We start from the raw sequence: 27,014 nt of genomic DNA on the forward strand, positions 1-27,014 counted from the left end.
CACAAGTCTGGATGCTTGGGTGTTGGCGGTACAAATTGTTCAGGGATCAAGTACTAGAAGATGATCTCTGTGGGTGCTTGCTTCATTCTAGTGCAAAACGTGGTTGTTCCAGTTCTAGGGACAAGGACAGCAACAGTGATAAGGTTACACAGCATCATCAGGAAACTCACCCTCAACCCCCTCTCCAAATGGGAAACAGGTCAAAATGCCAAGAATTGGGACTTCATGATCATGAGCTGGGTGGGCTGAGCTGCCAGCTCATAAATTAGAAGTAAAACTCTTGAGTGGTAAAAGGAAGTTAGATGTTACTCTGCTTTCTCATGCTTTTAAGATTTGTCTAGAATGGAACACCCTTCCTCACAGTAGTCTCTAGTGTGACCTAATTTTGAAGACAGGGATGCTTAGTTAAACCAGTAAAGGATTAAAATTCTCTTTGTGATTACCTGGTGTCTCTGGCACTTGCAAAGTTAAAATTGTCTCCATTTCATTAAAAGAGCGTGGTGACCTGTTCTTGACATTGGTCTTCTAACCTCAGCAGGGTTGTTCTAGTGACACCTGGTGTGAGCTAAGATGACATCAGAAGAAAAACTCCAGTGGAAGATTACTGTTATGGTTTGAATTCTCATTGTCTGCTGAACACTTGCCTGCCAAAGTCTCAGTTGCCAGCCTGTGATGCTATTGGGAGGTGGTAAAACTTTTAGGAAGTGGGGCCTAGTAAGTTAGGTCACTGGGGGTGTGCATTTGAAGGGGATATTGGGACCCTGGCCCCTCCCCCTTCTTTCTTTGCTTTCTGACTGCGATGAGATGAACAATCCTCCTTCACTATGTGCTCCCACCCTGGTGTACTGTGTTGCCACAGGCCCAAAGCAACAGGGCCAAGGAACCCTGGACTAAAACTTCTGAAACACTGAGCCAAAATAAACTCCTTGCAAGTTGATAATTTCAGATATTTTGTCACAGTGATGGAAAGCTGACTGACATAATTATGTAACAATCAGAGCACATTATCCTTGACAAAGGCTTCCCTGATCTCCCCACTTGCAACTAAAGTCATGGCCCCTAATTAGAAACTCTTTCTGATGCCTGCCTCTCTATATCCATCACCCGGGCATTCCTTCTGCCTCTGGACCTGCCCTCACAACAGCTGATGAGGCAAGTGTCCTGGCCAGCACACAATTTGCCTTCCCTTTCTTCCTAGGCTTATAATTAGGGTGTGTGTGTGTGTGAAACTCTCAAGCTCTGGGGATAAAAGGCCTAGTCTGGCACTGTGCTTTTTCTCACGGTCCCCTGAGCTCACATAGGTGGCTACTGTAGCAAAGGGGCTCCCAGCCTCTGGCCCTTGTGGTGTCAGCTTATTTTCTGTTCTCTTTGCTCATTCCTCAGGATGTTCTGATTTCCTCACCTCAGGCTCTTTGTTTAGCCACAGAGATTGAGAAACAACCATTGGGCAGTGGGGTCAGAAGCCTGTTTCCTGGGAAAGGGCTTCTTTTTCACAGGTCACTCTGAAATTACTTGCTCTCCAGAGGCTTTTGTTGCGCCAAAACCCGGGCACTTGACACTCTGGCTTCATCTGACAAAGGTTAACTCTTTCTTCTGGCACTGCCATATCTGTACCCAGCTCCCAAGGTGGTGATGCTGGACACTGGTCAGAAGTGCAGGTTCTGAGGTCACCCTCCTTGAATGTGACTCCTGGACCTGCTGCCAGTTGGCTATGTGAATTTGACCTTAATCCCTCTGTAAAATGAAGGTCAGAATGGTTCCTTATTTTATAGAGATGTGAGGATTAAAACTGATGACTTGTTTAAAGTGCCTGGCATTTGTCAATTAAGGTTAAAGTAGTTTTATTTCCTGAGAAATGATGCCCTCATAGTCCCATTCACCCTATAGGTTCAGATCAGCAAGTCTTCCTTGGATGGCCGAAATAAACCACTTCTCATGACTCATCTAGGGCTCTTCCTGCCTCAGAGCAAAGTTATGTTTCATCAGATAGAACCACAGTATCAGAGTGAAGGCTCAGATTTGGGGACCACCAAGGTCTCAGCACCTTCTGACTGAGCCTCCTGGACAATATGTAAAGTCACAGAGGAGGTAACCAAGGTTGACCTGGATGTCCTTTGTAGATAGGACCATGTTGTGGGATGAAGGTCTTGTATTGCTTCTTAGTGATCACTTTGTTTATCTGCCCTCAATTTAAGGTGATTATACAGTTTACTGTGGGCCATTTTCAATCTTTTCTAGAGAAAGGAATTATACTGTCACTTTCTTTTTCTTTTCTTTTCTCCTCCTTCTTTTTTCCTGAGGTACTAGGGATCAAATCTAGAGGCACTTTATCTCTGTGCTACATCTGTAGTCTTTTTTTATTTTTTATTTTGAGACAGGGTCTCACTAAGTTACTAAGGTTGACCTCAAACTTGTGATCTCTTGCTTCAGTCTCCCAAGTCATAGGATTATAGGCATGGATTACTGCACCTATCCCATTCTGTCACTTTCTAGCAGGGAGCCTTGGTCTGGCCATGGCAGGGCAAGACCACATGAATCAGAGGCCTGCAAGGACTTCTTGAGGGAAACAGACTCAGGCTTCAGGAAGGCTTCTTTATCCTACCTAGAACCCACAAGAGCTATGGGGTAGAGAAAGGGACCAAAGGCAGGAAGCTCTTTTCTTTTTTCCATGTCCTTGACTGATTAAAGAGCCCACCTCCCTTCTGATTCACTCCACAAAAATTATCAGAAGAGGTCTGGAGATGTAGCTCGATGGTAGAGCCCTTGCCTACTATGTGTGAGGTGCCTTGGGTTTCATCCCCAACACAACAACAAAAAAACAAAAAAAAAGGATAAAGAACAAATCAGACTAGAATGGCCCCATATTTTCTTCCTTCACAATCTCCTCTGCTTTCTCTGGATCTGGCTAGTGGGAAAGGCTAGAATGTCACTTTGTAGAGTACTTCCAAGTTTTTGGTTCAAAACCTCCAGAACCGGGTTTGCCTAATATTTGCATGTAGTTTGTACATGCCTGAGACCTTCCTTCGAATACTCAATGCTGAGTTCTTTTATAGCAAAGTATGTATCCTGGAAAGGATGAGCATTTCCTCCAAACTTTGAGGTCCCTGTGGCTTCTATTTAGGTCATACACATTCATTCTCAGCTTTATCATTCTGGTTGGGTAACTTACATAAGTCATTCCGTTTCTCTCTGGCCTATAAAATGGAAATAATTTCCCCTATCTTCTAAATATGATTGTCATGAGAATTTTGAAATGAGCTAATAGAAATAAAATCACTTCATAAAATTCAAAGAACAGGTAAAATATTCAGATATTATTATTATTATTATTATTATCATTTTTAACATTATTCAAAGAATAATAATCCTCTCTGAAGATGACAAAGGAGAATCTGAAGGTGACTGAAGGTGACAGGGGAGAATCTGATTTATTGATTTAATGTCAACCTGCATAAAAGCCCCCCAGTCCCTCTCTGAAGTTTTATAGGGTACTGGACGGCAGCAACTTTGCTCTGTCATACTTATCTGAACCTATAGGAATTCCCAGCTGGATCATGAGAAGAATCAGTCCTGACTTGTGGCAAGTGGTTGAAAGTCTTATGGGAATCGGTGGCAAGGTGGCAGTGTGGGGGTGTATTGAGAAGGCAGTGTGCTGTCTGGAACCTAGGAGGAGTTTTAGGACTCCAAAGGAATGTTAAGGCAGAAAGGGACTTAGTGATCAGTTGTGCCCAATCTTCCCATTTCACAGATGAAGAAACTGAGGTTCAAAGAGATCACAACTTCGTCAATATTCCCGGGAGGTTACAGTTAACCACTTGGGTTGACCCAGTGAAGGTCAGTCCAATAGCACTGTGGCCCAAGGGCTGCTCAGTCACAATGCCAGAACACTGGGCTCCCAGGAGGCTATAGTGTTGGATCCGGAGCTGAATTGCCTCTTACCCCAGACATTCTGTCTCAATCTGCAGAGAAAAAGAGGCTCTTGGCCTTACAGGGCAGCAAAAGGCAAACATACTTGGTTAATAGAAACCCTTGAGAAAGTGACAAGAGGGTAGAGGAACTGTAAACACCCTCCTCCATGTCTTGCCTTAAGCCTACCCCTGGTTTCAAAAGTGAGCTGCCAAAAACTTGAATGGTCTCTCAGAGCTCCATGAGAGCCCTACTCAGGTGCAGAAAAACTGGCCTCTAGACCCCAACAGACAAAAGATTCTTCAAAAGGTCAGACTTATTTCTGACAGGGCAGCAAAACAAAATCCCAGCACTTTCAAAGGTCGTGAGCCTCATGCAGGATTAGGTAGGGAGTGGGGAGCCAGCAATTTCTTTTGAGGGGAACAATAGCCAGAATGAATGGTCTAGGAGGGAGGAACTTTATTCTTAGGACTGGATTTAACTCAACGAGGATTTATTAAGAGTTGAGGCTGTGTCCAGTTCCAAGTTGGGCACTTAAGGTAGAGAATGCAGAATAGGTTTGACTTGGCACCTGCTTCCAAGGAGATTGTTGGGGATTTAAGACTCTCACACAGGCATCAAAAGAGAAAAAGCAGAAGCTATGCTAAAGGTCAAAGATAAAATGTTCTAGAAGGGGTGAGAAAAATTAATGTAGACTCACACAGTTCTGAAGGGCTTTGTAGGGAAATCTCTACACAGGATGATGCTCTTTAGTTAGTGATAGTTGGGGAAGAAGGGTAGAGAACAGCCTGAGCAGAGGTGGGGATGAGCATAGGAATGCACCCTTCCCAAACTCCCTTGTCCCTAGGCTGTAAGCTGAAGTCAGAATTTTAAATAACACTCTGTCCGCCAAGGGTTGAGTCTTGCCTATGGAGTCTTCCTGAGACTTGGAAGATGTGGCAAAGATGCAGTAGATAAAGAGGGCCTTAGCATTACTGGTAAGCTATGGCTGGGTTCAGCATGATTCCTTGGGTTAAAGGGGTAGCAAGATAACTTAGGCATAAAGAAGACCTAGGAATCCTGAGCCCAGTGAACCTGGAATAAAGCATGACTACGTAGTGATTACCATCTCAGGGTCTGGATTTAGGCTTGGTTTTGGATCTTATCTTAAGTTTTAGTAATCATATGACATTGCCATTAACCTCTTTAAGCTTCAGTTTCCACATCTGAAAAGTGAAGTAATAATAATCCTTAACTCACAGGCTTATAGGAAGGGCTAAACGAAGTAGGGCTTACCCCACAGCTTGGTACCCTTAGTCCATGACAGGTATGTCATCGTTTTGTGTTCCACTCTGTTGCCAAAGTCTGGCATGTTGTGTTATTAACTCTCTTGTCTGATTGTTTTTTTCAGATTAGGCAAAGCCTAGTGAGTCCTTTCTTCCCTTAGGTGCCCTTTGGAGATCTCTTAGTGAGAGGAGAGTGCAGAAGGAGTAGATCTGGGAGACAAATAGCATGAGCATCCTGCAAGAGCCCAGGAGATAGTCAAGAATTTTGGGTTCTGAAATAGACTCCACTCTACCTCACTAAGACCTTCATTTTGCTAGACCACAGTTTCCTCATCTCTAAAGTGGAGAACTTAAATTAGACCAGTGATTCTTACTTCGTGGAAAGAGGAGGGGGGCTCTCAGTTACAGATACAGGTTTCTAAAACCAGATGCACACCAAACATTGCCAATAAACTAAATAAATAATGCATCTCACACACAGATGCTATGCTAGTTTTCAAATACTCAGAGATGCTGCTAAACTTTCTAATTACATATTTAAAGGATTATTGAATGCACTGCAGCTTTTTGTCAGCATGCAATCTTTCATTTATGGGTACTCAAAGTACAATTACCATTACTTGGAGGAATCCAAAAATGGTTTTGAAGTTTTAAAGAGGTACTTGAAAAGTTTGGCTCCAACTGGATTACATGAAGGATATGCTCCACCTTTCCTGGACTGGGGCTCCCAATTCCAACCTAACAAACAAGCACTCCTCCCCTTTTAGCCTCAGTATCAGGCTAGCAGGTATTATAATAAGTTCCCCTGTAGCAGTGAAGACAAGACGGAAGGAGGAAGGACAGGTAAGAAAGATGAATGTTAACTGAACAGAGAAAGTTAACTTTCTAAAGCAAATCTGAGAAATCCTCAGATTTCTGTTCATTTAAAAGTCTTTTTCAAAAAGTGACCCATCATTTCCCTGTATTTGTCATTGTTTCCCACTGCACACATGTTTGCAGCACATGGGAAGTGGGAGGAGTTGGAATGTCCTCCGAATTCCCCTGATACCCATTTCCCACCTTCATCCTCTAGAAAAATGTGTTGTTTTTTCAACTGTTCAGGAGGTCACAGACTTTTTCAGAACCTGATCAAGGTTGTGGACCCTCACTCTGTTCCTCCACCCCAGAATGCAGCCATCCACACACATGTGGGTAATTTTTACACATAATGTCAGCAGGTTCTCCACTCTTGAAGCCATATACGGCTTCATGGGGATTTATAAACCTGAAGGTAGGAAATCCTTCAGTTGAGTGAGTTGCTTTCCACACACATTTAAATTTACCTTGCCTTAATTTTCTATAGATAACTTTGTGGAACTTGAAAAGTGCCATAGAACCCCTGTGTGTCCCATTTCCCATACTGCTGCTATAAGTATCTTAGATTTTGGAAGACAGGGTCAGCACAAGGCTGCATGCTCTAAGGTGGAGAATTGCAAAGGTACATTTTTCCTCAAGGGTAGGTTCTCTGGGTCACTGGCATAAGGTGAATGAAAATCAAGACAGGGGCCTGGAAACAGAGTCTATTTGAGAATCAAGAATCCCCCCATATCTGGGAATGATTGTGTAGTCCCAGCTACTCAAAAGGCTGAGGCAGAAGGATTGCTTGATCCCAGGTGTTCAAGACCAGCCTGGGCAATACAGTGAGACCTCATCTCAAAAATAAATGGAATAGCATTTAATAAGAATCTCTTCTGATGATGCAAATTTTGTAGGTTTCTATTCTAGACCTTGACATGGAAGCTGCTCCCATCTCCAGACAGGATCTCCTAGCTTTCCATCTCCTCCCAGTCATTCACTGTCCTCTTCCCTCAGATCCTGCATGAAGACACCTTTTTCTAGGGTGCATCTTCCTGCTTATCAGGAAAAGATTTTTCCATCCATACAAAACTTCAAAACTTCATTCTATTGTCATTCAAACTCTGAATGTAAAAGCCCAGTGGTTATTTACCACCCTGAGTCCAAGCTCAGTTGATTCAAAAGCATCTACTCTTGGATTTGGTTTGCATCCTATATGTTCCTTAGGACAAATGAGAAGGCAATAATCTAGAGGGATCAAGGGGAAACCAACAGGTCTACCAGTGACAGATGGTTTAGGCAGCTAGGCAATTTGTCCCAGCAAAGGTTAATTCCCCAAATACCAGGATGTTGGGCAATATTGCAAAGAATGAAATTCATTGCTATTACAGTCCTTCCTCTACCCCCACCCTGAACTCTATGTCCCATCCTTTTCCTCTCCAGTATACTATGCAAATGACTCATTGTTCTCCATAAGCTTACACCACTGAGTTCAATTCTATCTTGGCTTTCAGGAACCTTAAACCTATGACTGTCTTAATGTCTTTACAGGTTGTGTAAAGGTGTGAGCACTTCTACACATTCAAATCCCTTTTGTTAAGTGTTTTGTTTTGTTTTTTTTTTCCTTGCGTGCTGGGGATAGAACCCAGGGTTTGGGGCATGGGAGGGTAGAGCTCTACCACTAAGCTGTACTACCAACACTTTGAGTTTAAAAATTCATTTGTCTAATAAGTATTTACAGAGCTTTAATTAGGTTAGCATACTAGAATATAGGGATAATAAAGATGTACTAGGATCGTAGGATATAGGAAAATATATAAGTGAATGAGATTTTGGGTCTGCTTTCAAGGAGACTGAAAAACTAGGCATATTAAGCCCCAATACATGGTATATACATTTACATGTGTACATTTATATTTGCCCTAACTTACTAATTGTCTGTCACATAGCAAGTGATATTTAAGCTGGACAGTGGGGGATGGGTAAGACTTGGAGAAACAAAGAGAAAAAGGCATTGCAGGCAGAAGGAAGACCTGAGAAGAGCCTTGGGAGCAGTAAGGTGGGTTTCTATGTAGAAGAACAACTTGTTCTATTTGGTGAGAATGAAGAGAAGGGGAGTAGAGAGAGAGAAGGTTGGATAGCTAGGGTAGAGTCAGCCTCTGTGTGGCCGGTCGGTTTAAGAGGAGTTTAGGACTTTTAGGGGACCCCTGAGGGTTTGAGCAGAGGAGATCATGATGATCATAGCTGAACCTTAGAAAGATTCATTTGGTCATTCTGTGGAGGCTAGATTGGAGAAAAGGAAAGAAAGAAGGAAGGAAGGAAGGAAGGAAGGGAGGGAGGGAGGGAGGGAGGGAGGGAGGAAGGAAGGAAGGAAGGAAGGAAGGAAGGAAGGAAGGAAGGAAGGAAGGAAGGAAGGAAGGAAGGAAGGAAGGAAGGAAGGAAGGAAGGAAGGGAGGGAGGGAGGGAAAAGAAATTGGGAGGTGGCAGTAGGAAGAGTCTTGAGAAGAGGGACCTCTACAGGAGACTTTTCCAACAAGCTACTTCTGGCCAACAAACCAAAAGTGACCTTGACCTCTGTTCTCAATGGTTCTCATGTCTGGATCTCTCATGAGGGGCAGGACAGCCTGGTTATGAGGAGCAGACTTTGAGATCTATTATATATAAAATGAAGTAATTACATCCAGTTTTGTTGTAAAGGTTAAAAGGTATAAAATTTATTAACACACTTAATAGAGGCAACTGAAACAATTAATAAATGTTTGATATGATAATCATTATCCCATGATTCACATTGTAGATATGTGATATAGAGCTAGGATCAGGGGCTGGGGTGTAGCTCAGTGGTAGAGCGCTTGCACTGCAGGCATAAGGTCCTGGGTTCCATTCCTAGAACTACAAAAACAAAAAGAAAGTTCGTGTTTGTTTGTTGGTTTCCTTTATTAGATTATAAGTGGCTGCAGGGCAGGAAGCCAGGTTTTTTCTGTCTTGGTGCTTGCACAGCATATTGTTCCAATTAGTCTACCAACAAATATGGGGAAAAAAATGGATAACATGGCAGGTGAGTGATTGGGTTGTAAGATTTTCATTAAATGTAGAAGTATCCATCCGTTTAAATGAGAATGGATGTTTTCCTGCTCCAAGTGCTCTTTATTCTCATAAGTACAATCACTATAACTTGGCAGATGGGAAATACCAGAGGGTAAAGGTGTCCTCCAGACAGGAAATAAAGTCCAATTTCCAGGTAAGGTTTTTGACTCACTGGTCCTGGTAGGCATTAATCTGAAGTCACTAAGACCTCTGGGCTTGTTCCTAATGGGCCTATGTTCAACATGAAGAGTTATTGTATAAAGTCCTTCTGCTATTTAGCCGGCATCCTTCATGGTAACCTTGGCCTTGATGTTCAACCAGAGCCAGGTTAGCAAGGAGGCAGTGTGAACCAAGAGTTAGTGCATAGCAGCATTTGGATTTCTGGTCTCTTTTTCTAATACTTACACATGTGTACCCACAAGTGCATACTAGGGATTGAGACCAAGGCCTTGCATGTGCAACATTATATCTCCAACCTCTTTTCATAATTCTTTTGCCCAGAATGAAGAAACCTTGGGCATTTTCTTCTCTGTGCTGCCGGGCCTACTAATCACAGCATCGCTGAATATGGATGAAATACCTCCTCCCAACGAAGGCAGTCCTGCACTCTAGGACCCTCTAGGAAGGTTGAGACAGTGGGTCTGGCTTCAAAGAATTTCATTCCAGTCAAAGGAGAAGAACATTGCAAGCACAAGGCCCTGGGTTCGATCCCCAGCACCGGAAAAAAAAAAAAAAAAAAAAACCAGAAGCAAAGGAGAAGAACAGGAAAGGTAAAACCTAGGAGAAATATGGTGTTGTGGTTCACAGTAAAAACAACAGAGTCAGGTTTTATGGTTCAAATACTGGTTATCTCACTAGCTGACACTGGGCAATTACTTATCTTTACTGCATTTTAGTTTCCTTATTTCTAAAGTAGAAATAATAATAGTATTTATCATATAGGGGTACTATTAATGGTTAAATAAAATAATTCATATAAAGTGCTTTATACAGTATGGCCCCTAACAAGCACCCAATATCTGGTAACTCTTTTTTGTTATTGAGTTTAATAATAACACTCAACCTGGAAAGTAACATGTCAATAGGGAATTTTCCAGAATTTTAGAATTTTAGAATTTTTTTTCACCCCTTTAGGTTTTCAAACTTTTGTGTCTTCTTCTTTTTTTAAAATAATTTTTATTTGCAGATGGACACAATGACTTTACTTTATTTATTTAATTTTATGTGGTGCTGAGGATCAAACTCAGTGCCTCCCACGTGTGAGGCAAGTGCTCTATCACTGAGCTACAACCCCAGCCTGCTTCTTCTTCTTCTTCTTCTCCTTCTTTGCTAGGAATTGGACTCAGTACCTTGCCTACGCTAAGCAAGCAATTTTAAGCTTTTGTTTTGTTTTTTTCCCAGTACTTGGGGATTGAACCCAGAGGTGCTCTATCACTGAGCTACATTCCAACCCTTTTTTATTTTGAGAAGTTTTCACTAAGTTGCTGAAAATTGGACAATCCTCTTAAAAACTACCAGTCCTCCTGCCTCATTCTCCTGAGCCAGTGGAATTACAGGTTTATACCACCTGGCTCAGCTAAGCTTTTTATTTTTTTCCTTTTTTTTTTTTTTTTTTGATATTTTTTACTTGGAGATGGACACAATACCTTTATTTTGTTTATTTATCTTAATGTGGTGCTGATGATCAAACCCAGTGCCTCACACAAGCCAGGCAAGTGCTCTACCATGGAGCTACAACCCCCAGCCCCACCAGCTAAGCTTCCCTTTTTTTTTGGTGGTGCTGGGATTGAACCCAGGGTCTTATGCATGTGAGGCAAGCACTCTACCAACTAAGTTATATCCCTAGCCCCCAGCTAAGCTTTTGATAAAAGATACTGTCCTTTGATTTAATAGATCTTCCAACGCCTACCTCTAGTGTCTTGCAATCAAGCAGGTGCTCAAATATTTCTGAGACTATAATTAAATACATCTCTAATTCCCAAACAAATGGAATAGGCAACTAGGAGAATCGGGACAGTGATACAGGTATAGATGCATGGTTAGGAAGTCTTCATGGAGGAGATGAGGACTCTGATTCTGACAGCCTAGAAGAGTTAGGGGTTCAAGAGAGGCATGGTGGTCATGGCTCTGGCACATGCACATTAAAGGTGGTGGCACTAGGGTGCCCAGAGCCTGGGATCTGAGGGTGGGCCTGGGAGGACAGGGCTGGAGGTGGAGCCAAAATGTCATGGAGTGGACTTTGGGCCAAATGTCAGGAGCTGTCAGCTGTTCAAGAGGCCCTTGCCAAAGTCTCAATCTGCAAGGCCAAGTCCTATCTGTCCTCCCAGCTCCTCTTTCAACACCCTGTGCCAGTTAGGAGGCCTGGGAGTGAGAAGATTGACCGAGGGGACAAGGAGTTGAAGTCCAAAGATCAAGGCCAACTGTGTGAAAGGCTTGCATGATCCCTCCGCAGCTTTATTTGACCCCCACCAGGCTGAGCTGGAACACTGATCTGCGGGGAGAAGGGGACCCATGTTCCAATGTCTCCGGCAGACCTGTGTCGTGACATCTATCATCGAGGAAAATGGGGTGCAGAATTTCCTCCCTTTTAAAAAATTCTGATTTTTTTTTTTCCCATTTTCAGTGCTCGTGCTCAAACCCAGGACCTTGCACATGCTAGGCAAGTGCTTAACCATTGAGTTACACCCCAGCCCTTTTCCCCCTCTGTGATACTTTCTGAAAATCTCTGTGAGGAATGTATCCTCCTCTCCCAAAGAGTGGGAACCAGATCTTTCCTTTCCTCTGTCTCCTCATAGCATCACTTTCCGTGAGCGTTTGGCACACAATAGATAGTCTTCCTGTCTCTGGTGCAGAATAACCAGCATAACTGTTAAGAACATTTCCTTATTTTTCAGACAGGGAAAGAAAAAAACATAATCACAGTAATGCTTACACAGTATGAATTCCTATCTTACACACTGTTCATGTTTATTGATCCTCACAACAGTCCTATGAGGTAGGGACTATCACTGTCTCCATTTTTCATATGAGAAAACTGAGGCCTGAAAGTTGAAAAATTGGCCTAAGTTCACACAAGTGGTAAGCACATTACACTTCTAGTAACCTGGGATTTGAATCTGACCCATGGTCAGCCTCCATGGGTCACCATGTAATGCACCTGAATGAAGGCAGCCAAGGTCCGATAAGCGGCGAGAGCAGGACATAACCCAGGAATCCTGCCTCTCAGGTCCCTGAAAGCAGTGAACCTACCCAAGTCTTCACAGACAGTCCAGGTGATGAAAACCACACTCAGTTGCCGCTGTCTCTGAGGTCCCATGCCAGTTCCTTTCCTCAGGTAACTCAAGATAGCAGAATGGAATTTTACCAGACCACTCCCAGGTTCCTTTCTCAGGAGACTGGGAATACTCTGGAGACTGCCTGCCTGTAGGCAACTTTTTTTATTTTTTCCAGTTTAAAGAAAGTGGTAAACACCTGAAAATAGAGTTTTTGAAAAAAAGTGACTCTTCAGTTATAATTATAGAAGAGAGGGTCACTGCTTTCTATAAGCAGGGAAACTGCTTCTAAATATAGCCTGCAAAATGCAGCCTCCGGTCCATGCCTTCCCTCCCTCGAGGGCTGGGGCCCACACCCTGGACTTCAGTCTCCCTCAAGCGTGGCCCCACACAGCCTCATTCCCTGTCCTAGCAGTCTGTGGGGGTTTTTCCACCTGCCCAAGTGTGGGGTCCAGGAGAAGGAAGGGGTCAGCTTTCTACCTAATGTTCTGGAGGTGAAACAGGAGCTTCTTAAACATGTGCAAGGAACAAGAGTGCATTTGAAAACATTTAAAAATGCCTTCCACCTTTGACTGAGGTAGGAGTTAAGCCTATGGGTCCTAATGAGCAGAAGGTCCCTTGCAGGAGGACTTAGCAAAAGCCCCTGTCACAAGGGCCTGCCAGCTCATTTTCTATTTCTAACCCAATGGTAGGCACTTGACTATGGTAGTCAACCTAGCAATTTGGAGATTGCAGTGGGTATGTATGTAACAGAACAGGATGCTCTCTGGACAAAATTTCAGAAAGAAAACCAAAACGGAAGACAGTCCCCTACGCCTCCTCTGGACAGTCTCTAATAACCCTTCAGAAATGTTCCAGCCATGCTCAGACATCCGAAAAGTTACTCACCTGAGAGTTGTTTCACTTCCTGATCTGTGGGATCAGAAATGGGAAATGCAGGGAAATGCAAAGACGTGTGTGTGTGTGTGTGTGTGTGTGTGTGTTGTTTTTTAGTCACTCTAACTTATAATTCCCTTTCTTGGTCTTCACCCCAATTTCAGTTATGTGAAAAATAAAGCAAGTAAAAAAAAACTAAAAACATGGGCTGGGGATATAGCTCAGTTGGTAGAGTGCTTGCCTCACACGTACAAGACCCTGGGTTCAATCCCCAGCACCACCAAAAAATAAAAATAAGTAAATAAAGCAAAAATGGTTCTAAGAAACTTCATCTGAAATACCTAGAAGGTTAGAATCAAGTATGAACAGAATAGAGCTCCATATTTCTCAGTTTATAGCATGACCATGAAAATTATAGATTTTTTACCCCTCATGATTACTCCAGAAAGGCATGCAGATGAGAATATAACCACATTGTGAGAATGTCCAAGTTATTAGGTAAGGATGCTGAAGTTTGGGGGAGGGTCAGCTGAAATAGCAATTTGTGGGTGGAATATTAGCAGGCTGCAGAATTAATCATAGGAGGAAGGGACTTTGGGAGACAGGGGAGGATAAAGACTAAACTCAGATTCAAGATGTGGGAAAAGATTCAGTAATGCTGGAGTCCTGTGTGCTCAGATTTTAAAGTCTTCACCAGCCCCAGGGTGTCTAAGACACCTCCAGCAAGTAGAATCAGAGATTCCATTCAGCAAAAGCAGACAGGAAAACAAATCTCTCTTCTTTGTTTTCCTGGTTGAAAACCAAACACAGAAGCCATTTGATGAGATTCCAATGTCAGGAGTGTTCAGGCAGGGAAAGGAAGATAAAAAGGCAGCCAGCCTCTGACCACAGGGAAAATCAGACTAATGGTTCCTCACATGCCTTCCTCCAGTGCTGCACTCTGGAATGTTCTCAGGGTGTCTATGAAGCTCCCCTGATTCTAGCCCACAGGAGACTTCCTGCCTGCTGTCTTTTTCCTGTGACCCCAAAATGTCAACTGGTAAGGCCCAGCATTCCTGTCTGGGACTGAGCAGCTTAAACCACGTCTGTGAGTCAGCTGTTGTGGGAAGGACAGAGTGAAGACAAAGTACCAGGTCCTAATGAGTCTTAGCTCTAGGGGAAAGGAGTTGGGGAGGGGGAAGTAGGCTCTAAAGGGCAATTCAATGTCCTCCCATTTTCATGCACCTTCACCAACATAGACAAATTCCAGTCGATCCACTAACAGCTTTAGAAAACTTGACATTTTGTAATTTGTAAAAATGAGGAAACTAAAATTATAGTCCTGCCTGTAGCTTGAAAGCTTGGCCAGCTGGGGAGAGTGCCAACCCAAACCAGAACCAAGTTTGGAAATTTCATGCCATTAGCACAAAAGGTTAGTGGGCCATGTTGAATTTGGGCAAGATTTCACAGGATCTTGGATCTGGTGCATTTTCTGACAGTAGATTCTAATTAGAAAGTCTGGGAAATATACCTTAACCTGGCATTGGGTATGGGGTGAAGATCTAGTTCTTTCCTTTCCAGAGAAATCTTATGAGTACTGAGTCTATTCCTGTCTTATAATCTATCCTCCTCATTCTTTTGCTTATTATTTTAAAATTCTCCATAATTTAGTGTCACCTCACCTACTGACTAGTACACTTTCACACACACACTTTGATCTAGTGAACAGGGCCTTCTCACAGTCCTCAGGTGGCTTCCTCAGAACTGCCTTTGTGTTTCAATACTCAACATTCTTTACCTTCATCCCTGAATCTGAGTTTACTCTTAACTTCTTTAATAATCCCCAAAGATCCCACCTTTGGAAATTTGCCAATTGTGTCAATTTTCATCTCTCCATCTCCAAGTAATTACCAAGTCATTCCATGACACATATATCTCCCCAGTAGACCGTAAGTCCCTATGACTTTCATGCCACAGTACCTTGCTTAAATTGCGTTTGATAAATAACTGTTTTGTTGGTTTTCATGTTTTGCTTTGTTTTTGGTACTGGGGATTGAACCAGGGGCACTTAACCACTAAAGCACATTCCCAGTTCTTTTAAATTTTATTTAGAGACAGGGTCTCACTGAGTTGGCTTTTTTTGTTTTTTGTTTTTTGAAATAATTTTTTTTTTCTGCTGTTGATGGAACTTTTTTCTTTTTAAATTTGTTTATATGTAGTGCTAAGAATCGAACCCAGTGCCTCACACATGGTAGGCAAGCACTCTATCACTGAGTTACAACCCCAAGCCTGAGGCTGGCTTTGAACTCAAGATCCTCCTGCCTCAGCTTCCCAAGCTGCTAGGATTACAGATGTGCACCACTATGCCCAGTGATAAATAACTATTGAGTAAGTGTAGTTCTTCTTCTTCTTAAAGACTAAACGCATGCACACAGAGACAATGATCTCATTCCAATCCTGTGAGATTTCAAGAAACATGACATGGGACCTCTCAGTTTCGAGAATATAGAAAATGGTTGTGCCTCGGATAGTGAAGGGATGAGTTCAAGACAGAATAAATGCCTGTTTAACCCTGACATTTTAAATGCTTATCTGAAAACTGGGCATCTTCAAAATGCTGTACTCTTCATGTCATCCAAATCCAGGTCACCATCATTTCAGATTCCTGTGTGTTTAAGATGTTTCCTTCTCATTCTCTGTCTTTAGCAGAGAGTGGGTAGACATATGAGAAAGAGGTTGGAAGAAACCATACACTTCTTTAAATGAAAAAGAGCAGATATGAAAACTAGTAGAATACAATAGAGAGTCCAGAAATAAACCCTCACATATATGGTAAATTGATTTTCAACAAGGGAGTCAAGGTCTCAATGGAAAAAGAATGGTCTTTACAACCAGTGGTGTTAGAAAAATTGGATATTGTTATACATAAAAGAATGAAACTAGACCTTTATTTATGCAAAAATTAACTCAAATTGGATCAAAGTCCTAAACTTAAGAGTTAAAGCTATAAATCTCTTAGAAGAAAATATAATGGAAAACCTTTGTCACATGGGATTTAGGAGTGATTTCTAGACTGATGGCAAAAGTGCAGGTGACAAAAGATAAAACAGATAAAGTGGATTTCATCTAAATGAAAACTCTTTTCCATCAACAGACACTATCAAGAGAGTGAAAAGAGGAACAGTGATATGGCTCAGTGCTAGTCTACATGCTTAGAAGGCATAGGGGCCTGGGTCTAATCTTCAGCAAGAGGTAGAGGGAGACAATACATATAAGGAAAGAAAATGTTTACAAATTATATATCCACTAAGGGATTCATATTCAGAATATATGAAGAACTGCTACAACGTAAGGATAAAAACCAAACAACTCTATTCACACTTGTAATCCCAGGAAAATCACGTTTGAGGTCAACTTTGGCAATTTAGTAAGACCCTGCCTCAAAAAAGAAAATACATTTTTTCATGTATTTGTTGATGATTGTATATCTCTGTGAAGTGTCTGCTCATGTATAACTAAACAGAACAAATAATAATAAAAGAAAAAACAAAAAAGAAGAAAATACAAAGGGCTGGGATGTTGCTTAGTGTCAGAGTACTTCCTTAGCATGTGTGAGAACTTGGGTTCAATCCCCAATACTGCAAAAAATAATACAAAACAAAATACAAAAATGGGCAATGGACTCAATAGACTTTCTCCAAAGATACACAAATAGCCAAAAAGCACATAAAAAAGTCCTCAACATTATTAGTCACTAGAAAAATGCAATCAAAACCATAATGAGATGCTACTTCTCACCCCTTAGGATGAATATTATTTGAAAAAAAAATTTTTAAAGAATTGGCAAGGATGTAGAGAAATTGGAATCTTCACATGTTGCTGATAAGAATGCAAAATGATGTAGCCGTTGTGGAAAACAGTTTGACACTTCCTGAAAAAGTTTACAGAGAATTATCATATAATCCAGCAATTTGACCCTTAGAGGTACTCCCAAAAGAATTGATAGCAGGGATTCAAACAGACAACTATATTCCAATACTCATAGCAGCATTATTTAGGACAGTCAAAAGTTGGAAACAGCACATGCTTGTAATCTCAGTGGCTTGGGAGGGTGAGGTTGGAGGATCACAAGATCAAAACCAGCCTCAGCAACTTAGCAAGGCCCTAAGCAACTCAGCAAGACCCTGTCTCAAAGTTTAAAAATTAAATTAAATTAGAAAAGGCTGGGGGCCTGGGGCTACAGCTCAGTAGCAGAGCATTTGCCTAGCATGTGTGTGTAGTTCCTTAGAACTACATAAGAATAAACAAATAAAATAAAGACATTCTATCCATTTACAACTACAAAAAAAAAAAAAAAAAAAAAAAAAAAAAAAAAAAAAAGGACTGGGGATGTGGCTCAGGATAAACTCTCCCAAATTCAATCCCTGGTACCAAAAAAAAAGTTGGGAACAATTTGAATGTCCATCAAAAAACAATGAATAAACTAAATGTGATACATACATATGATGGAATATTATTCAGCCTTAAAAACAGAAGGAAATTCTGATGCATGCTACATCATGGATAAAGCTTAGAAACATTGTGCTAAGTGAAATGAGCCAGACATAAAAGGAGAAATATGATTCTGCTTATGTAAGATACCTAGAATAGGCAAATTCAAAAAACAGAATCCCCTGGGTTCAATCTCCAGGCAGGGGGGGAGACGAAAAGTAGGAAGGAAGAAAAAAAGGAAGGCGTACAGAAGGAAGAAAGGAAGGAAGGAAAAAAATAGAATAGAGGCTACTTAGCTGGGGAGAGGAAGAATAAGGAGTCTTTGTTTAATGGGTACATGAACAATATTTGGGATGAAGCTCTGAATATAAATATTGGTGATGGTTGTACAACACTTAATATAATTAATGCCACTGATTTGTACCCTTAAAAATAGCTAAAGTGATAAACCTTGTGTTACTATATTTTACCACAATTTTTTTTAAATGGGAATAGAGCCTGAATTCAATAATAAAGGAAAATATCAGGCAAATCCAAAACAGTACGTCATTCTTTGGAACTGAGAACTCAAAATGTCTAGATCATAAAAGGACAAAAATGGGAGTAGGGTGCTGTTACAGATTAACAGAGACTTATGAAAGAGGACAAGCAAATGCTATGAGTAATCATTGATTACATGTTTTTAAATATATTATTTTTTAGTTGTAGATTGACACAATACCTTTATTTACTTATTTTTATGTGGTGGTGAGGATCAAACCCAGTACCTCATACATGCTAGGCAAGTGCTCTACCACTGAACCACAACCCCAGTTCTAATTTTGATTTTTAAAAGAAAAAAAAAAAAAAAAGCTATAAAGGATATTGTGTGGACAGTATGGAAAAGTGCATATGAACACTAAATTGTAGTTTTGTTTTGTTTTGTTTGAGGTGCTGGGATGGAACCCAGGGATTCATACTGGCTAGTAAAGTCCTCTGCCACTGAGCAACACCCCAGCCCTGTGACATGCTCCAATGGAGACAAAAAGAAACTATGTATCTCTAGAAAGAGAAAAATGTGGCACATCAAGGAAATTAGGTGAAGAGTTCAAAGATATTCATTGTACTAATTTTTCCATTTTTCTGTATTGAAAATAAAAAGAAGACAAAATGGATTACTTGTTTTGATTGACAAGTGACCAGGGAAGCATTGGCTTTCTGTGAATCGGTGAGCAAAATATTGATTTTTTTCTTGGGGTGGGGAGAGGTACTGGGCATTGAACCCAAACATACTTAACCACTGAACCACATCCCCAGCCTTTTTAAATATATATTTTATTTAGAGACAGGGTCTCACTGAATTGCTTAGGGCCCTGATAAATTGCTGAGGCCTCCCGAGCCACTAGGATTAAAGGAGCATACCACTGTGCCCAGCTCAAAATATATATCTTGTTGCCACAGTGGTTTATCCTCTTTTATTTAACTCACTTGCCAAGGTTGCCAGAAGGGGCTGACATGGATTATTTGGGAGGGGGAAATAGATGCTTCCTTCTGTCAACTGTGACTCCCCACTGTGGCCCTTAAGCCCTCCCAGGGCTTGCTTCTCTGTCTACCCACCTAGACCATTTCAGGATCTATGGGGCTGTGTCTTGTATGTGCCCAGGTTGTTAGCTCCCAAGGACAGGCCGTGTCTCATTTTTTTTTAACCTTCCCTATCTCAACATTCCAATCCCTTGCTTCGTACGAAAGAGCTAAATACATAGTGGGTGCTTAGTAAATATTTTTCTATTAATTGATTATTAACTATTTCCATCAGTATAAAAAAGAAAGACACATATGGAAGTGTATGTGAACAAAGTTGGGGTCGAAAAGTTTACCCAGCTAAGTTATTAAAAGACTGTTGGGTAGGACCTTGGGGAAGAAATACTAAGGGTAGGGTTTGACACAACCTAATTCTCTGTGGCAACCAGATGTTACTGGCTTAGGTAGTGATTAATGCTTAGGGGTGGGGTAAAAGAAATACAGCCTTGGCGAAAGCTTATGAATACCTAAGCATGGTATGTCCCCTGTTTAGCCCTATAGGGCAACTGTTGTCTCATGCCCATGAGTTCTTCCCAAGGAATCAGGGCCAAACCAAGGATTAAGGACCTCAAAAAGGGAGTTCTCATTCTGGCTCCTTGAGCAGAGACACTGCCTTGGGGGACCTGCACCAACTATGATTCAAGGAGAACAAGGTTAGGCTCTATGAGAAGGTGGGAGCAAGACCTGCCCCCTGCTTTGTTCCAGAAGGAAGGTGCTGCCCACACACTGAGCAACCTGCAGAGCTCCCAGGCCTGCTGCATTCCACCTCCAGCCCAGATACCCTATGCTGCTGTGTTGCAGCTTGTTAAGGGAGTGTAGACTTGTCCTTCTTGTCTTGAGTAATTTTTCAGCAAGCTGGAAGACCTAGAGGGTAAATTTCCTCTCTACTGTAGCCAGGGCTTCCAGGAGACAGACCCTCATCTCTAATATATGGTCAATATCTTGTTATTTTCTATTAAATTGCATCTTCACTAGCCATTGAGTGTCATACTAGCATTGACATTTAGTTTCAAATCAAATTGAATATTTTTTACATGGATTCTTGTATTGGTCTCTGAAGATTTCATGTAAATCCTAAGATTCCCTTCCAGAATTACAAACTTCTTGGGGAATCATGCTGTGTGCTGTTTGATGAATATGTAAATTATCTAGTGCATATTCATAGTATGCAATTCCTTGCGATAGTTAAAAATAACAAGAGGGGCTGGGCGTGGTAGCCTATGCCTGTAATCCCAGCAGTTTGGGAAGCTGAGGCAGGAGGATTGTGAGTTCAAAGCCAGGCTCAGCAACTTAGGAAGGCCCTAAGCAACTCAGTGAGACCCTGTCTCTAAATAAAATATAAAAAGGACTGGGGATGTGACTCAGTGGTTAAGCGTCTCTGGGTAGAAATAATAATAATAATAATAACAATAATAATAATAATAATAATAGCCAGGCACAGTAGTGTACACCTGTAATCCCCACAATTTGGGAGGCTGAGGCAAGAGGACTGCAAGTTTGAGATCAGCCTCAGTAACTTAGTGAGACCTCAGCAACTTAGTGAGACCCTGCCCAAGATAGAAAGAGGTAAAAAGGGCTGGAGATGTAGCTCAGTGATAAAAACAACAACAAAAAAAACCCCACCAATAATAATAATAGGGAGCTACAGATGTAAACTGGTGGTTGAACACATACAACTCTAGGTTCAATCCCCAGCAACAATAATAAGATGAATCTATATATTCTGACATAGAAAGATTTCCAATTCATATTATTATTGTGCAAAAGAAAAGAAAAGACTCTGTGCCATACGGCACAGTAGGAAACCCTTTATGTAGAAGGAACTAGTAACAGACACAGGACCTGGCCTGGTCCATGTATCTATTTCTTTCCTTCCTCATATACTCCTAGTCACAGGAATTTGTTACAAACTAGTGTGGTATAACTCAGTAATTTCTTGTATTTTCCTTTTTGAAAGGAATTGTAGTTAATGTCAAATAACATATCAGGCAGTTAGCATAGGACTTGTCACAGTAACAGTCACACTTACATAACAATTACACAGAGCAGGCATTGTTCTTCGTGAATTATCATTTAACCCTCACAATAGTCTTATAAAAAACTGAGGCACAGATAGATTAAGTAATTTGTCTTTGGATAGACAGCACAGAAAGAAAATGACAGATCCAGGATTCAACCCAAATCCAGCTCCAGAGCCTGTGTGCCTAACCACTGTGCTGAAGGTGCTCAATAAATGTACCCCAAGTAACTGGGATTACAGGCGTGCGCCACAGCACCTGGCCTTTTCCACACTCCGTCCTCCCTTTTCTATATCTTGTATGTACCTCTGTGATAGCACTCTGAACGCTGTGAGAAATAACCAAAGAAAGAGAGAGAGAGAGAGAAGGAGAGAGAGAAAAAGAATCCCCAGCCTCAGCCTAATATAAGGCTCTATCCTTCTGTGGACTTGAAGGTTTGAGGTACCTCTAAGGAGCTACTGATGCCTTCTGGAAACTATGTGAGAGTTGTTACAGAGAGAACATGACCACTCTTTGTGACTGTATTTAGTCATATAATATACATAGATCTCTGGGCAAGGACCCTGAGGACAGGTTTTAGCCGCAGTCCTAGATCATATCAAGTAGAAGCTCAGCTTAGTAGACAAGGCTAATGATGGTACAGTCATACTAAATCACTGATGGTGCCCTGATAACTTTTAGAGAAAGTAGGCATAAGGTATAAGGTTTCTAGGACCCTGATTCTTGGCCTTGAGAAATTAACATCAATGCTTTCGGAAAGTAAACTAGGAAGTTTTACCCAGCCCCAGATCCCAAAATGGTTGATGGAAATGACACTGTATTTAGTGCTATTTGGGATTAAATCAATATCCCCACAAATTTGCCAGACCTATATCATGGCGATATGTATTTCCCATTTATACATGGAATGTTTGCTCTCTGGCAACCAAATGCACTTGGAACTGGCAATGATGATCTCGGAAAGCAGGAAAGCTGAGCAGTTAGTCAGATGATTAACACGTTCTTGAAATGGAGGAGCTGAACTCACTTATTGAAAATATCTGAGCATTGCAGAATCAGAAGTTTTCAAACTCAGAGGCAACCTAGGAACCATCATATCCAAAGTTCTTCATTTTGCAAATGCAAAACTGAAGCTTTTTTTTAAAAGGGAGATATCAGAATTTCCGGACAAAGAAAAATTTAAATGTAGTTCTTTCAATACAGTTCATTCTGGAGCAAAAGTACTGTGGACTTCTCTCTGCCTCCATGGCTTTAGTATCAGTTATAGTAGTCAATTCATCTCAGGTGCCTGGTGACTTCTATTCTCATCTTAACAGTTTCAATTTTTATTTTATTTTTCAGAATTATTTGGTTTGGTGTGGTGTTGGGATCTTGTACAGGCTAAGCAGGTGCTCTACACTGAGCCACAGTCCCAGACTACTTTTTTTCTTATTGATTTTATTTTCTATTCTAGAATGGAATATTTCCTTAATAAAGTAGAATATGTTCCTGTTTTTATTTTTAATTGTCCTGTATTGTGTAAAAGGAGAATCTTACTCCTCTCCCCTGTGGCTCCAATGTTACAGACTGATCCAAACATCAGAACAGAAAGAATAGAATGTTATAGGTAGGAAGTGGGGGTTTAGATGTGACCTGCATAAATTATCTGCATACTTTGTGTCTAGAGATTTTAAGATATGGGTTCTCCAAGTAGTTTTCAGGTCTTTTTCTATGTAATCATGCTTAGGAGATGAAATTATTTAATGATCTGCTTGTACTATTTTCAAATAATAAAAACCCAGCTATCAACTTGCTGATAATTCAGCAAAACAAAAATCCTGCCTCCCATGTGTACAGTGTTTTCTAGTTTGCAAAACTACCACTTACATTTTCTCAAACAGACCTACTTTCTCACTTGGAAAGGGATGTTCTAGGGACATGGGAAGTTGCTATTCTGTCAGGATGGGAAGCATAGGACCCAGGAGACTGTGGTCTTTCTTGAGCACTCTGAACATGACCCCCTTTTCCCACTACTGGCTTTCTCAATTCTCCAAGTTGTTTAGCCTGATTTGCAGGTAGGTTCTGGATGCAAAGCCTCCGTTTTCTCTAAAAGGCTAAAGAGGTGAGCAGGGATCATGAGAAGGGGAGGAAGGTGTGCTCCAAAGCAGGATGCTTCTCTTGGAATTCAAGGGAAGAATTCCAGATTGTTAGCTTTCATCAGACCCTAGTGCTAAAGACATAGTCTGTTGTGGAAATCTTTTCTAACATTGTCCTAGGTTAATTTCTAGTCTGGCCCGGAAAATATCTGTCTTGGAGGAACACGCCAAAATCCCAGAGTCGTGTTAGAGTTGAATTTTAGTCTTTGACATGGTCCTACTGAGAGACCTCAACCAGAGTCGGACAACGTGGGCTGCGAATCTCAGGTGAGTCCCTTGCTAGCTATAAATTAACTTTTCTTAATTTCAAGTTTTCTCATCGGTAAATTGGGATTAAAGATACTTCACTTTAAAAAATCAGGAAAAAATATGTAAAAACGCTTTTTCAATACAAAGCGCTCAGAAAGTGATAGCTGTCATTATTAATAACCTAAGGGAAGCCTGGGGAAACTCAGCAGGAAACCAAAAACTCTTCTGCGAAAAAAGGAACCAAAATAGCCCTGCTGAGCTCCACCCTCCCCTGTCAGCCAGCCTTCAGCGAAGGGGGCCAGGCCGGAAGAGGACTCTGCCCTCCCCCAGCCTGCCCCGCGGTTCGGTGGCCCGCCCGACTGTCAATAGCGACGCCTGAGCAGAGGGCTGGGCTGAGATAGGAGGGAGCCAGGGGTTGTTTTGCTTTAGAAAAGGGTCAGGGGTACCCTCGGCCTTGGCAGGGGGAACAAAGTGGAGATAAAGCCCTGTAACCGAAGCTCTAGACTAACCCCCGCAGCAGGCCCCATGGCCGGATGGTGGAGGGGGGGAGTGTGCCCTTGGACCAACTTCCCCTCCTTTGCCCTGTCTCGGTCATCTGGCCTTGTTTTGCAGGCTCCGACCCCTCCTGGTTGGGATCAAGCGGGCCGCAGGTCCCCCGACCCTGCTCCTCACTGCCCCGCGGGTGAGGAGCGCGAGCCCAGCCTCCTCCTCCCTCGGCGCGCTCTAGGCCTCCGCCTCCCGGGCCGATGCGGCCTGGCCGCGACCTCTTCCGCCCTGCGCTGGCCCTTCCCTGTGCCCGCGTGGGCAAGGGGAAGGCGGGCTCTCCCGAAAAAGCCTTCAGAGGCCACAGTCTCCCCCTTATGAAAAGAATATTCACATCCCCAAGAAGACCTTGGCGGTGAACACACCACTGACGGGCAGGTAGGCTGGCTGCCCGAGGATCACCATAGCCCCACTGTGCCGGCTGTGTCCCCTGGGGGCTTTCAGAACCTCTCTCAAGGTTAGGGCTCCAGGGAAACAGTGGGCCTTTTCTTCCTTTCAAAACCACCCCACCTGCGGCCCTAACTGACCTTCCTCCTTTCCAGCCTGCTCAGTGGCCCCTACTGTTTGCAGACTCCCCAGGAGCACAGCCTATCTCAGTATTTGTAAGTACTTAGAAGAAATGTTTGCATTTCCAGAAATTCCAGCCTTCAGGCCTAAATCCACCCAATTACACAGTTCACAAACTAGGTAAAGGGGAAATGAGAAGGAACTCTGGATTCAGGAACGCCGCTGTGCAACCGGAACTTTACACAATGTCTTCTCTCTTAATCCTCATAAGACCCTGAAGGGAGTGTGTAGCATGTTCCTGGCCTGGCGAAACCAAGGTTCTGATTAAGAATTGTTACAAAAGTTGGGCTGGGGGTGCAGGTCATGGCGGAGCATTTGACTAGCATGCCTGAGGCCCTGGGTTCCATTTCTAGCACCACCACCCCGCCCCCGCAAATTACAACTACTGAAAGTCTGGTTTGCAAGCAGCCTATTCTTAGTGACTCAGCTTCATACCAGGACACCAAGTAGTGTCCAGACTCAAATCCCCCTGGGTTCTCTTGTTTGCTTGGGGAGCAAATATCAAGGGCAGTAGATGTTCCCTGGAGCAAGGTTAAGTTCTTTCTAGTGGAGGGTGGGAAGAGGGAAATGGGTATTTCCCCTACACAAAACCCCTCCTATAGTATATTCCCGGCTATGGGGTAAGAGTAGTTTGAGCCACCATTTTCTACAAGCTATTCCCCACCCACCACACCAATCCACCCCAACCCGGGTTGCCAGGAAGTGAACTCAGGACCTTGCTGGTTAAATGCTCTACCACTGGGCTACACCCCCCAGCACTGCATGCTGCCCTTTGTCATTAGCTGAGTGTTCTTACTTTCCTCCCACATCTCTTCTGGAACCCCTTCTCCTCACATCATGGGAGCAGTCAGAGACCATTCTGACACTTTGGCAGAGAATCTTAAGTTTCCAACTTATCTTTCAGGTCTCAACACTTTTCCTTGACTCCATAAGCCTCCTGCAGCGCTTCTACTTCCCTTTTTTTGATAGCTCTCATTACACCACCTATTCAAATTGCTTATTTTCTGATCTGTCACCCCCTGTCAGAGGTAAGGAAGTTACCTGAGTGGAGGAAATATGTCCTGACTGTAACCTCTGTATTAAGCTAAAATTCTCAGGTCCAGCTCCCAGACTGCCAGTGTTCCCCTGGATCACCATTTGAAAACCATTAAGCTAGTGTTTGGAAGTTAAAGAAAAGAAAAAAGGAAACAGAGACAACTGTAAAAACCTGACCTTTAATCATCCTAACAAATGCTGGGTGTGCTGGTGTGTACCCATAGTCCCAGCTATTCTGGAGGCTGAGGTAGGAGGATCACTTGAGCCCAGAAGTTCTAGACCAACCTGGGCAACATAGCAAGACCCCCATCCCACAAAATAATAATTTTGACAACAATAATAGTGGTTATCATTTAATCAGTGCTATAAAACAGGCATTGTTCTAAGTATACCAGTGCATCTGAATCACCTGGGAAATCTCCTTAAAATGCAGGTTCTGACTCAGTACATCTGGGGTGGGGCCCAAGATTCTGCATTCCTGACAAGGTCCCAGATGATAGTCCATGGATCATACTTTGTACAGCAAGGCCTTGGTGTGTGAATTTATTTATCTTTTTTTTTCTTTTTTTTGCATTTGGGATTGTACCCAGGCCTTGCACTCTACCACTGAGTGACATTCCCTAACCTTGATTTTATTCTCTTAATAACCTATGAAGTTGGTTCATTTTACAGATGAAGAAACCAAGAGATTATATATACATGTCAAAATAATGGTCTGGGAGTATAGCTAGCTCACAGGTAGATTGCTTGCCTAGTTTAAACAAGATCCTGGGTTTGATCCCCTACAGAACAAATTAATTAATTAATTAATTTTAAAAATATTTTAAAAGACTACAGGACATTGAGGAAAGGGAGAATATGTGGGTAGTGTACGATTGTAGAAGGAGTAGGTTTTAGGCAAAGAAAACAGTATCTACATAATGACTGGCTTATAGAGGAGGTGGACAGGGGCTATACACAGGCCTATTTCACCCAAGACGAACTGTGTGCACTGTACTTGGGGCTATGAGTTTTCCAGTTGTCCCCAGTATTTGAGACCTGAGGGGGGAAAAATAAAAAACTGAAATTTAAATTAATACAGATGAAAACTGAAATTTAAATTAATAATTAAATGTTCAAATCATCAGAAATCCTTTCAAAATTTTTACATAAAAAATCATATTTAGTGAATGATACAGATATATATGAATACATTTG

The 27,014-nt window shown here is 42.1% G+C and overlaps 2 protein-coding genes across 5 annotated transcripts in view; one reads left to right on the forward strand and one right to left on the reverse strand.

Moving 5' to 3' along the window:
* Nucleotides 1-27,014, reverse strand: part of NINJ2 (ninjurin 2) — a 100,320-nt gene that overhangs the window by 60,952 nt on the left and 12,354 nt on the right. Inside the window, exon 1 of one of the 2 annotated variants that reach the window (XM_079140349.1) lies at nucleotides 12,342-12,416. The exons of the other annotated variant lie outside the window; for it this stretch is intronic. The gene's annotated coding sequence lies outside the window, so the exon portion shown is untranslated. Of the gene's footprint in view, nucleotides 1-12,341; nucleotides 12,417-27,014 lie in introns of those variants that run through there. 2 annotated transcript variants of the gene reach the window in all.
* LOC306661375 (uncharacterized protein) overlaps nucleotides 14,204-27,014 on the forward strand; it is a 44,043-nt gene continuing 31,232 nt past the window's right edge. The window contains exons 1-6 of one of the 3 annotated variants that reach the window (XM_079140352.1): nucleotides 14,204-14,338; nucleotides 18,641-18,917; nucleotides 23,544-23,690; nucleotides 24,285-24,354; nucleotides 24,758-24,817; nucleotides 26,251-26,350. In XM_079140352.1, coding sequence (XP_078996478.1) covers nucleotides 23,635-23,690; nucleotides 24,285-24,354; nucleotides 24,758-24,817; nucleotides 26,251-26,350 — 286 coding nt within the window. In that variant the 5' untranslated portion in view covers nucleotides 14,204-14,338; nucleotides 18,641-18,917; nucleotides 23,544-23,634. The remainder of the gene's footprint in view (nucleotides 14,339-18,640; nucleotides 18,918-23,543; nucleotides 23,691-24,284; nucleotides 24,355-24,757; nucleotides 24,818-26,250; nucleotides 26,351-27,014) is intronic. The other 2 variants (XM_079140353.1, XR_013763861.1) reach the window with 2 other exon arrangements.

Source organism: Sciurus vulgaris (assembly GCF_902686455.1).
Source record: "Sciurus vulgaris genome assembly, chromosome: 5".
NCBI classification, from domain to species: Eukaryota; Metazoa; Chordata; class Mammalia; order Rodentia; family Sciuridae; genus Sciurus; species Sciurus vulgaris.